The sequence below is a fragment of the Gasterosteus aculeatus genome, chromosome 5 (assembly GCF_964276395.1).
Source record: "Gasterosteus aculeatus chromosome 5, fGasAcu3.hap1.1, whole genome shotgun sequence".
In the NCBI taxonomy this organism is placed as follows: Eukaryota; Metazoa; Chordata; class Actinopteri; order Perciformes; family Gasterosteidae; genus Gasterosteus; species Gasterosteus aculeatus.
Window position 1 is genome coordinate 15,207,550 of NC_135692.1, and position 11,369 is coordinate 15,218,918.

The window sequence follows — 11,369 nt, forward strand, 5'->3', positions numbered from 1 at the left end:
CCAACTTCCGCTTGATGACTCTTTGCGCGCTTTGTGAACAAAAGCAAGCTGAATGAAGCCCAAGATCTCAATTTAATGGGCTGAAATTTCTGCAAGAAAGCTCTAAAAAAAAAAATTATCCATCTGTTCAGTGCGCACACGCCACAGCTCACTCGGATAGCTCGTAGCACTGTCTTGCGTATGCAAATATGTTTTGCCTGGAAATCTATTTGGAGTTGCTCGAAGGAATCCAGAACGGCCCTCCTTCTGTCTCCCTCTCGCCGTCTATCTCCTCTCGGGTGGAAGAGATCTTCACCAGCTCCGCACGCACGGTCGTACAGTCAGTGGCGCCTGCCTCGCCCCCCCCCCGACAGCTTTAACCACCACGGGCCAATATGCAGATCTCACAGGCACCGCACTGGCGGCCCTGTCCGCCGGCGGGACCAGGGCCCCTGCAATCGTCGGTTGGGTAATACGTGCAATGGAGTGACACAGAGGGAATAATTAGCCACTCTGCAAAGACGCGTCACGCTCCAACTGCGCACGTTACACGGCCCTCCTTTGTGACAGAAACGGAGTGCGGCTGTGCCCAAAATGCTAACGCGTTTGCAAGGGAATCAACACAATTTTAACATGAAATCTTGAGATTTTTGAATTGAAATGACTAAAACACACTCAAAGACCATTTTAAGTGGGAAGTATGAAGAAGGACCCCTTGTGGGCAGAGATGCATAAAAGAAGGAAATAACAGGCCGTGTGTGTGTGTGTGTGTGTGTGTGTGTGTGTGTGTGTGTGTACCAGAGGGCTGAGAAGCCAGGCTTAGGCAGATGGTCCACAAAGGTGTTACCGCACAGTGAGTGGGCACCGCGATTGATGCATTGCAACATCCAAGAAGGTGGAACATTTGGCTGCTGACCCGCAGTCAGAACTCATCGGCCCTTCCTTCTCCTCATTTAGCCGCTGCGAGAGAGCCGACGGGGGATCGGGTTTGAATAAACACACGCACTAGGAACGCGGCTCTTTCCCACCCTGGAGGGAGCCTGAACGAGCGGGAAACTTCTCCCTCGTCTCTGCAAGGAGGTCACGGCGGTGGTGCATGCAGGGAGGGGGGGGACGGGGGGGGACGAGTGCACGGAGCCATGGAGACGAACAGAGACAGCGCGCTGGAACTGTGTTACACTCGGATGGAGAGGATCTGACCTTGAGCTTATTCTGAGGGGATTGTTAGTGAAGCGGCTCCGTATGACTCGATTTCTGCAAGAAACACTTTGGCATCTCATTCTGTCTGAGGGACACTGAGAACGTGGAGACAAAGGCCCACGAGGGAGGAGAACAGAAGCTTTGAGTGATGACTTGTCTTTCATAGGGTTTAAGATGATAACGTACGAGTGGCTTATTCTCTGACTTTGTGGAAGATCCGTGTCCCTCCCTCTCGCAAGTGAACACGGGAAATGACACGAAATACTCCCCAGTTGAAATTGTGTGCACAAATTGTCGTTCTTTTAAAACGTGTCCAAATGAGAGACGACTGAGAAAGGGAAACAGCTAAAGTTCAAAGACAAAAATTCCATCTAATTACAAACATTATTAGTTATGCATATGGAGAGATTTTATTTCAGACCCAAAAGCGATCTTACATCAGTGGAAACTTTCAAAATTTATGAGCGAGCACGCTAACCAAAGGCAACATTATGGCGACGGATATTAACCATGATAATTGCTATTTGTCTCTGTGAGCAGCTGAATCATTAAGTCAACAGTAAATCATCATTAAGCGCATCAAACAAACACGTATGTTGCATGTATGATAGCAGGTTTTTGTAAATCTGCCTTTTGTTACAATATGTTCAAGTCTAACAAAAAAACAGCTTTTTAAATGTATTTTTACGTGTAATTTCTGTAATATGTTATAACGGGCTGGGAATTTGTTTTTTAATACAATGTAGCAGCGACATTTTAATCAGTATTTAGTAGCTTCATTAATAACCTCAGTTCATAACTACATCACGTGATCTGTTCCTGTTGGATGTGAACTAGTGCAGCGCCACCTTATGGAAACATCTGGCACGTCAACTTTTTTCATATTTAAAAATTGGTTATTTCAAAGGTCGAAGGTCGAAAAATACAAGGACTAGTACGACTCAAACGGCAATATAAGATGAGCGCATCGATCCTGAACAAAGTTACTGTTTAGCTTCTAAAAAGAAACGTCTGTACCACAAAGCCGCAGTGTGCTACGCACACAAAGAACTCCTTTCCTTATTTTCTTTACCTTGTCATCCAGAGGCCAAGAGACTATTTGGCTTTTGTCGACGGGCGCTGAAATTAAACGACCCCGAACCCTAAGGGAGAAATTCACACATCAGCATCAGCCCGACGCACAGCGCAAAAGCCCCGCCCCTCTCCGCGTCGGACCCCGCCGCCAGTCAGTCGTCATCCACCACCATCACGTTCCCGTTCAGCTCGTACTCTATGGTGCCCCAGTCGAAGATGTTGCCCTTGGGGACCTTGTGCCCGTAGTGCCAGGCCTGAATCATGCTCCGGGAGAGCACAAAGTCCCACATGTTCACATCGGTGATCTCCCCCACGAAGCTCTGCACGGCTTCCAACCCGCCCAGGTGCTTGTCCGGGTCCTGCCCCAGCAGGACGGTGCCCTTCGGACGGATGGAGTGGCCGGGTTTGTACACCTGGTAGGCGCTGCGCCTGCCGTCCACCCAGAAGGCGGACAGGCCCGTGAGAGACTCCCAGGTCAGGCACAGGCTGGTGCGGAAGGTGGTGAGCGGCGGCAGGTGGAAGAAGGTGCCGTCCCCGCTCAGGTAGAAGGAGACGCGCCCGTCCATCTCGCGCCACACGTTGAGCTCGTCGTAGTCGGCCGTGCGGTAGGCGAACAGGATGACCTGCCGGTCCTCCGGCAGGTCGGTGGCCACGCGCATGCAGAGCGTGAAGACCCTCAGGGCCATCTCCTTCTGCGGGAGCAGGGCCACGAAGCTGAAGTCGGTCTCGTAGGGGAACACCAGGACTTTGTCGCTCAGACCCACTGGGGCGACACAAGAAGAGGACATCCAGTTGAGCAATGCATGGTGGGATACTTCTGGAAGGACATTTTCTTCTTTGTTAGGTTCATACCTTGGCTGGCGGACGAGGGCGTGAGAGAACATCCAAGGACAGCGAGTAGTCCCACAAGAAACCTGGCAGCTTTGACCTCCTTCAAACACAAGACATCCATCATCATCTCCCACCAGAGACCACGTTGTGTAGAAACGGTGCGAGAAGAAACAGCGCGTCTCACCATTTTGATGCGGTTTTTGCTGTTCCCTCGGAGTCCCACTCGCTGGTGTCCCGTAGCCGGTCCTCTTCCCTCCCAGCACCGGCCACGACGTCAGCTGCTCAACGACGCCGCCACAATGGGCCTGGTGTGTGAGGGACCACATGTGACTGATGCACACAGCCTCTCAGCGACCGTGTGTGTGTGTGTGTGCATGACGATTCCCAATAGGAATGAACGTAATAGCTGAAATATAACAAATACGGTTCTTTCTACTACACTAAGCACAGAGTTAACGGGGCACATTATATCATGATCATGCCTTAAAGCTCTGCAGTGTCTCAGCTGTAAAGAACAGCTGTTAGAAATATACATTTAAAAGGGTTTCATGCATTCATTTCAGGGATGCTGGTAGTGTATTTTTTTTAAGGTCAATAATAATAATCATTTAAAAACCAAATACTTTTATTGTGATAAACTTGCGCAATATATCAGGAACAGTCAGACTCGGTATGTAGGTCACAAACTACAGAATCATTAACAGACATTGAGGCAAAGAACAAATATTATTTTTGAGGGTTAGTTTCAAGGATTGAAGATCATTACATTGGTATTGATTGACTTCTCTTTGCTGGCGTCACGAAAAAGACAAAACAGACTCAAAGTTCACGATTTAATGGGGACAAATGAAAACTGAACCAGGCCTTTGTGTTATCAACATATCTACATTTAATACAGTTTCTCAAGCTCTAGGATGTCTTGAGATTTAAAAAAAAAAGAAAGAAAGAAAAGAACCCTATTTTGTCAAGAAATAAAATCTGATACACAAGCAAATTATTTACACTGCCTGCACAGAGACATGAGCCGTCGTCAGGCCGCACTCAGCGCGCACACGGCTGCACGACCTGTAGACCGACGCTGAGTTTACAGAGAAAACATTTGGACTGAGGTGCGGATGCGATACATGCGGTCATCACTCTTCCAGCATTTCTACAACAGGAGGTCGGTGACGTCAGCGAACATTAAATCCAGCGGAAGGCTACAGTCTCACACCGATGGGTTTCCGGAAGCTGGGACATTGTACGGAAGGGGGATGGAGGGGGGGGGGGTGGGGGGGGGGGGTGCACAAAATGAACAGCAGAAAAGGGAGAACAATAAGTACCGTCCTCTCGCCCCTTGCATAGGAAACGAAAATTCACTTGATGCGAGTCCACGATCGTTCATGGCGAACAGCACGAGCCAAACACGACGTCCAAGCACATTTTTTTTGTTTCTATGAACAACACAGACAGCACAGACGTTCTTCAAAAGCAGCTTTTTAGCATCAACCCGAACGGCTCATGTCAGCTATCGATAGTCAACATTTTTCCATTAATATCCAGCTACGTGAGAAAAGAGAGAAGTTGTATTCGGCGGGCGCTTCCATCGGTTCAAGGCCGTTCTTCATGAAAACCTTTGTACTGTCTTGAGAAAAACATTAATGAATTACTGTAGGTCAGGTCGAAACGTAAGAGTAGTATGCATACATTCAACTTCTTTAAATTGTCTGAAATGGTGTTTGATTGATATGCAAGAAGAAAAAAAATATATATATATATATATTATATATATATATTACAGTATGGTGACATGGGTGGGTTTGTTTGGGGCGCCACCTGGAGGTGGAAAGGGGACTTTGTTACGGAGAACTTACACAAAAACTAGTCACTCTTTTGTGGTAGAAATGTTCTTTTGGCATTTTAGTTACCACTTCGACTAACGTGATTATGGAGTGAACATACGCACCAACAGCTAATGGAAAAACTACTGGAATAAATGCTAGATAAAAGTACAACGTATTTATGTATTCATCCACATGTGAAACACTGCAGTGCAATGCTCTCAGGAAGGGGAGGGGGGGGGGGGGGGGGGGCATGACAGACCTGAGAACGTGGCCCCTTATTTAAAGAAGGGACTCAGGCTTGAGAGACTTGATACAGCAAGAGAGGAAGAGGAATGAGAGGGGACACATAGAGAGGGCGGGGTGAAGGTGGCTTTAAAGGGAGCGGCAGAACATGAACAGCCAGCCTCGGAGGAAGTGGGGGTGGGGGGGGGGGGTGGAGTTCTACAGATAAAAATGAGGGGAGGGAAAGGCGGAATGGCAGCTCTCGTTTGGGAGACCCCCCGCTTGTATAAAGTACATCTCCGGGCATGGAGGAGGGGGGGGGGGGGGGGCGGTCTGTCCTCTACAGTCTTGTGTTGTCCAGACTTTTGTGCGAGTGTGATGGAGAGATGAGAGCCTCGAGGTGGGGGGGTGGTCCGTTCAGTAGTCCTCCACCCAGCCGTTCTCCTGGACGAAGGCGTCGATCACTTCCTTCATGGCCAGGTTGGGGATCAGCTGGTCCTGGGTCAGGGGACTCCTGGTGACCGGGTCAAAATGGCCGACTCGCTGCACAGAGAGTCGGTTACATGTTAGTGTCGGCATCCGGAGATAAATTTACGGAATCCACTCAAATACCTGGGTACAAATACACAACTACTACTAATGGTCCACAAGTAACAAGGGATGTGAGGCGTTAACCAAATACTACAATAGGGAAGAAAATAAAGACTGTGGCTTTGACGCTTAATGGCAACCAAATACCTAATTTGCTGAGAAGCTGCTTTCATGAGAACGGGATGTACGGATGCTTAAACTGTGCGTCCAGACTGACGGATGAACCCAAAAAACAAATTGATATCAGGCCTCGCAGCCGACGCTGGCTTTACCTGTAGGTGCTCTTCGATGTCCTTGCGATCGTAGGTGATCCCGCTGGGTGTGATGCAGGGCTCCCTCATCAGCTCAAAACTGATCTTACCACACAGGTAGTCTGGGATGTCCCGCTTCTGAACCGTAAGAGAAACATGGATGGGAAATGAGAATTATACCAAGCTGCAGCTCGGATCTCATCCTTTTCTGGTCTGACCAGATTCATTAGATTCATTGTGGAAATCCACATTAGTGTCTTCTGAAAAAACAACAGCCAGTCTAAAGTTTAGATCAGCGATTCCCAAAGTGTGGGCCGCGAAGGTACTACAGGTGGGCCGCGAGAGGTCATTTACAACAAATAAATAAAGTTTTTTAATTTTCAATTTTTAAAAGTTTGAAATGAATATAAAAATATTTATGATGCGGCACATTAGTTATGTGAAACATTAGTTGACGAAGCACAAACAATTTAAACGGACAGATTAATAAAACTCTCGCTTGAAACGGCTGCTCTTGTCCGCCTGTCGTTGTTCAACAAATGGAGCGCCCTCTTGTATGTATTAAAGTACATATACCGTATTTTCCGCACTCCAAGGCGAATTTAAAAGGCTTTAATTTTCTCAAAAAACGACAGTGCCTTAATCCGGAGTGCCTTATATACATGGATCAATTGGTTAACCGGTTGATCCATACTGGTTGTACACGGCGCTCAAGGCGCTCTGTGGAGCTGTTGTCAGGGCGCGTCGGAGAAACAAAGCTGTCGTTCTCGCCGAGCACTTCATGAGATTAAAGAGCGAGAGACGGCGCCCTTTTCTCTACAGTAGCTGAACCATCTTAACGGGGGAAATAAGTTATTCTAAAAGCAGCCGAAGATTTAAGGCGTGGATGGCGAGGGGGGCGGCGGGAGCGGACGCACCTTGCAGCATCGATCGGACCCTGAAAGCACCGTCTCCACCTTACTGTCAAAAAGAACAACAGCGAGCGCGTAGAAAACTCCTTCAAGCGCGAGCAGAGATTCTCCTCGCGAGCAACAAAGTTCACGTTTCGCAAGCGAGCAAATACCTCGCGGAGACAGACTTTTGCTCGCGGGTGTTTGATTTTGGTTTAATTCTTAAGGTCATTTAATCATTATGTTTTGATCAGAGTTGCGATTAAAGGTTTGGGTGGGCCGCGAAAGATTTTCAGATTTCAAATTGGGCCGCGGCGTTCTTGAGTTTGGGAACCGCTGGTTTAGATAAAGTATTACATGAAAAGACCTGTGATAGAAATATCACACTGTTGAGTTGGCGGCCAGTGCGGCGTCATATCAACTGACAATAACATTAAAACGAGCGCAGTCAGTCAACAAGTAACTGTGGCACAGATTATTAAACACTGCAATCCCTGGAAAACAAATAGTGATGGTGGCCATGGCAACAGCGACTGGATGGAGAACAGAACGGTCTTTCTAGAGAAAAGGTGCATGTCTCCCAGAGGCAAACGTCACTGATGGTGATCAATTGAGTAGAAAAAATGCAGAAAGAGCTAAAATGCTCCTCTGAAATGAGCCTCCGTAACTCTGCGTGACTCCATTTCTCCTGTTGCTATGTCAACCATAAAAGAAGATGGTGTTAAGTAGGTGTGTGCTGAGAAGATGCTTTTGTGTGGGCGAATGTGATCAGCGTGTGCTGTCTGTTTGTCAGCCGCGTAATGGATGGCGGTGACCTATTCAGAACGCTGCCGCTTTCTAGTCCAAGCATGAAATCCAGTCCCACACATAACCGGAATAACTGGGTGTGGGAAGAAATACATCTTATCTACTCTCACGTGCTCAATCGACATGAATAATAATGATTTACTCACTTTTCTTTTCTCATCCACTTGAGAGAAGAGCTCATCCATGTCCATTAGATACTTGTCCTAAATCGGCCACATTTGCATGTTACCAGACGTATTTGTGCACATTCAGTCAGGATACATCATGTTTATATGCGTTCGTTGAAAGAATAACAATGAGAAATGTCCAAGACAGATAGCAAACTTACGGTTTTCGATGAAATCTTGGCAGGGTCGCCCCCATTTTGATTGTCATCCTGTTTCTCTTTGTATTCGTCAAGTTCTCTGCAAAAAAACATGACACTAATTCCTGTGATCTTCAATCTTCACTCAGCAATGTGTTACCACTCAAATAAGCACGCTGTATCTTCCCGACCCCCGTCTCACCGTTCCTTCTCAGCCAGTATGAGTTTAGTCAGGTAGGCATGTAACTCGTTCTCCTGGTTGATGCGTTTCTCCTCAATGCTGTTCCATCGCTTCTTCTTTGCAATGCGCAAGGCGCTGGGGATGTCATCTCCAAAATTCAGCCTTTGTTCTTTTGCCAGGTTATAAGCTGGAGAAAACAGTATAACCGCGTCATTGAGATGGCTTCCTACGGTTCTCCCCTTCTGACACGTGTTGTTCCACAGACAACACATTAACAATTTAGAAGGAGTAAAACTCTTTATACTTTTTACTAGTATTCTAATAGTTAAAACGCGGATGAGGCATACTGTAAAACCTCCCTGCAAACATGTCCTGTGCCCATAAAGAGTAGTGACATCGCACAAGATACGAGCAAGCTGCCTCTACTGTTGGACCACCTCGGTCTGACCTTTCTGCAGGTTGCCGATGGCCTCGTCGTAGTTCTCCAGCTCCAGGTGACACTGGCCCAAGAAGAAGTGGGCCTTCACAGACTGACTGTCCAGCTCCAGCGCGTGCTTACAATCCGCCAGAGCCTTGTCGTGCTGCTGCAGCTTCACGTGGCAGAGAGCCCTGTTGGTGTAGTACACCGCCACCGAAGGGTTGCGGTTCTGGGAGGCAAACCAGACAACAAAATACACAACATCAACATCACGGCACTGAGGACCTGACTACAAAAAGCCTCACCAAAAATCGCATCGGTTATATAAGACACTAGCGTGTTGGAATAGCTTCGGCAGACGCCACCCGAGTAACGCCGACTCACAATAGCTTTGCTGTAGCACGTCGCAGCCTCCTGGTACTTGCGGCAGAGGAAGAGCCGGTTCCCCTGCTCCTTCAGCTCCTGCGCGGTGGAGCTCTTCTCCGGGCTGCCGGCCATCTTCTCCACCGGCTCCGCGGGGCCCGCCTCGCCCTGCTTCCCTATCCTGTTCCCCGTCTCTTCGGCTGGCTAGCTGACCGGTCCCGGAAAGGCCCCTTTTGTTGTCCCCTCCTGGATCTCCTTAGCTGGATCGGAGACTGGAGTGAATCTCGGTTCCCCGCAGCGCACCTGCAATGCGCGCCGGCCTCGGCTGCGAGTTAGGTGCGGTCCCTGATGCCACACGCGCGGCGTTGGTTTAATTCGCTGACGGTGCACATAGTTCGCTCAATAATACAGCGAGGCGGCTGGACTGCCGGCGAAGGATCTATTCATTCGACGGGCATCGGTGGGGACCAAACGAGCAGATAGCCCGGTGCTACACAACCGAAACGCTGTGAAGGCGCTGTGAACGAATGGCGTTGACGTTGTTTTAAGGGTGTGGCTCAGTTAACAGCGAGATGTAACGTTAGTTGTGGCAGCAGAAAGCACCGAGACGGAGTGACATGTCGTTGACTCGGTAAACTGTGGCGATCAAGGAATCTGGCGTTAGCGTGTTAGCTGAGCTAGCATAACGTTAGTAAACTAGCGCGGTGTTATCGATTTACGACGATTTTCTTGCCTCTAATAACACAATTTATCCGCAACTGGTTGGATTATAGGTATTATGGGCCTGAAACGTCGTCTTCGCATGTATATCATATTTACCTTGACAGCGCTAGAAGCAAACTCAAAAAAAAAGAAATTAGCTAATGCTAGGTTAGCTTCTCTGCTACATAGCCTATTGCCTTCTATTTTTCAACCCATGCCAGTTATAGTTTGTACCTGGGACTCGCAGTTCGCACAACTTACCTCCAAAAAGTAATCTTACATCCAGGTGAAACGGAATGTATACGGTTTGAGATGTTTATCGTTATTTTCCTCCCCATACGAGCTGTCATGACAGGTTGTTGTTATGCTGACGTCAAGCGCATTCGCGACGTCGACGGAAGCCGAGAGGACAGAAAAAGTAGACACAAACGGCAAAGTGCCTTCCACCAAGGCTCGTTAATTCCGAGGAAATGTGAATTAAGAAAACATACAATAAATGTCCTTGATTGAACATGACGTTTGAAAACAATCTGCGTTGATTACCATGTGATTAAAGTTGTTTTCTACTCAGACGGGTGGAGAGAAGCACAACACAAAGTACCAGCCCGCAGGTGGCGCTGCGTAATTAAAGTTTTACCCAACGACAGCTACACGAGCAAAATCGTCACAGATTAAAAAAAAACAAAAAACGTAATATAGTTTATGTACAGACAACTTGTACCGACTGAAATAGTGACTCCTGATAAGGAGTTCTTTTTATTATTATTAACATTAAAAAAATTATATTATATATTGTACATATGGCCCCTGGTCATTTGTCGGAGGCACGTTCAGAAAGAAAATGGTAAGATTGTTATCAAGAATTCATCACATATCATGGGGTTCATCCCACCCACAGAGGGATTCAACCCCACACAGATCCTTAGATGACCTTTTCAGGCCTTTATGAAGAAACGAACATTGTTGCTGTGATTGTGCATCGGGTCCCTTTCACCCTGGCCTGTTGTGCCTTTGAGTTTGCGCCGCGCAGCGGTCGGGGTGTGAAGATTAGAGCACATCCCCTGAGCAAACACGCTGATACATTTGTGAGGGGGGGCGTTGAAACTCAGACCCGCCAGCACTGTGTGTCCCCAGCTGTGTTTACCTATCACCGCCAGTCTGAACCCCCAGAACTCCCGCCAACGCCACCGGCCCCCCCAGTCCCAAGTGTGGTTTAGTACTGGTCACAGAGACTAATGAGGATAGACACAGTAATGTTACTAAGTTTAGATTTAGGGAATCAATTACCGAGCATTTAATAAATGGCATGTGCATTTTTTTGATGGGATATTTGAAGCTGAATCTACTACACATTACATTACATGTCATTTATCAGCCGTCCTGATGTCATCAGAGAGCTCATTCAACCATTTAGGAGCAAGGTCAGCGAAGAGTCGTGATCCTGCTGAGTTTTGCTCTCAGTGAGGGAGGAATTTATCAATTTAATGAAATGGTATTTAATAGAGATAGAAGTTAATAGATATAGTATCATGCAGCGTCTGATTTGAGAAATACACATATATGCATGTTTGCTATTTTCTATTAGTATACAACAGGAGTCACTTAGTTCTACTCAAATTCCCGCTGTGCATTCTGCAAGCCCCATGTGCTCCTCTTTAAGCAATACATAGTGGCAGAGAATCATCATTGGATCATTTTGCTCAGGATTTCCCATCATTTATACACAAGCATAA

At 47.4% G+C, this 11,369-nt stretch overlaps 2 protein-coding genes across 5 annotated transcripts; both read right to left on the bottom strand.

The window, feature by feature from the left end:
• Positions 1 to 1,563: 1,563 nt before the first annotated feature.
• On the bottom strand, positions 1,564 to 3,401 carry LOC120819392 (C-reactive protein). Of its 2 annotated transcripts, XM_040176739.2 has the most exons (3): positions 3,269 to 3,401; positions 3,106 to 3,184; positions 1,564 to 3,016 (listed from the first exon to the last, which is right to left on the bottom strand). In XM_040176739.2, the coding sequence occupies exons 1-3, from the start codon at positions 3,269 to 3,271 to the stop codon at positions 2,406 to 2,408; spliced, it is 693 nt and encodes a 230-aa protein (XP_040032673.2). In that variant the 5' UTR covers positions 3,272 to 3,401; the 3' UTR covers positions 1,564 to 2,405. The 2 variants fall into 2 exon arrangements, with proteins under 2 accessions (XP_040032673.2, XP_077959907.1); XM_078103781.1 differs by having other exon boundaries at positions 3,106 to 3,271.
• A 502-nt stretch (positions 3,402 to 3,903) lies between these two features.
• Positions 3,904 to 10,273, bottom strand: stub1 (STIP1 homology and U-Box containing protein 1). 3 transcript variants are annotated; one of them, XM_078103782.1, is made up of 9 exons: positions 10,180 to 10,273; positions 9,898 to 10,076; positions 8,956 to 9,194; positions 8,602 to 8,800; positions 8,175 to 8,340; positions 7,997 to 8,072; positions 7,815 to 7,871; positions 5,993 to 6,109; positions 3,904 to 5,672 (listed from the first exon to the last, which is right to left on the bottom strand). In XM_078103782.1, exons 3-9 carry the CDS (start codon positions 9,067 to 9,069, stop codon positions 5,547 to 5,549), a joined length of 855 nt encoding a protein of 284 aa, XP_077959908.1. In that variant the 5' UTR covers positions 9,070 to 9,194; positions 9,898 to 10,076; positions 10,180 to 10,273; the 3' UTR covers positions 3,904 to 5,546. The 3 variants fall into 3 exon arrangements, with proteins under 3 accessions (XP_077959908.1, XP_040032672.2, XP_077959910.1); XM_040176738.2 differs by having other exon boundaries at positions 9,898 to 10,248; XM_078103784.1 differs by lacking the exon at positions 10,180 to 10,273 and having other exon boundaries at positions 8,956 to 9,279; positions 9,898 to 10,027.
• Positions 10,274 to 11,369: the final 1,096 nt, after the last annotated feature.

Coding starts and splice junctions, on each gene's coding strand:
- LOC120819392 (XM_078103781.1), bottom strand. CDS start 3,271: ATGGTGAGACGCGCTGTTTCTTCTCGCACCGTTTCTACACAACGTGGT. Junction 3,017..3,105: donor GCCCTCGTCCGCCAGCCAAG/GTATGAACCTAA, acceptor GTGTCGCCCCAG/TGGGTCTGAGCGACAAAGTC.
- stub1 (XM_078103782.1), bottom strand. CDS start 9,069: ATGGCCGGCAGCCCGGAGAAGAGCTCCACCGCGCAGGAGCTGAAGGAG. Junction 8,341..8,601: donor CATCGGCAACCTGCAGAAAG/GTCAGACCGAGG, acceptor TGTTTTCTCCAG/CTTATAACCTGGCAAAAGAA. Junction 6,110..7,814: donor AAGTGGATGAGAAAAGAAAA/GTGAGTAAATCA, acceptor CTTACGGTTCAG/AAGCGGGACATCCCAGACTA.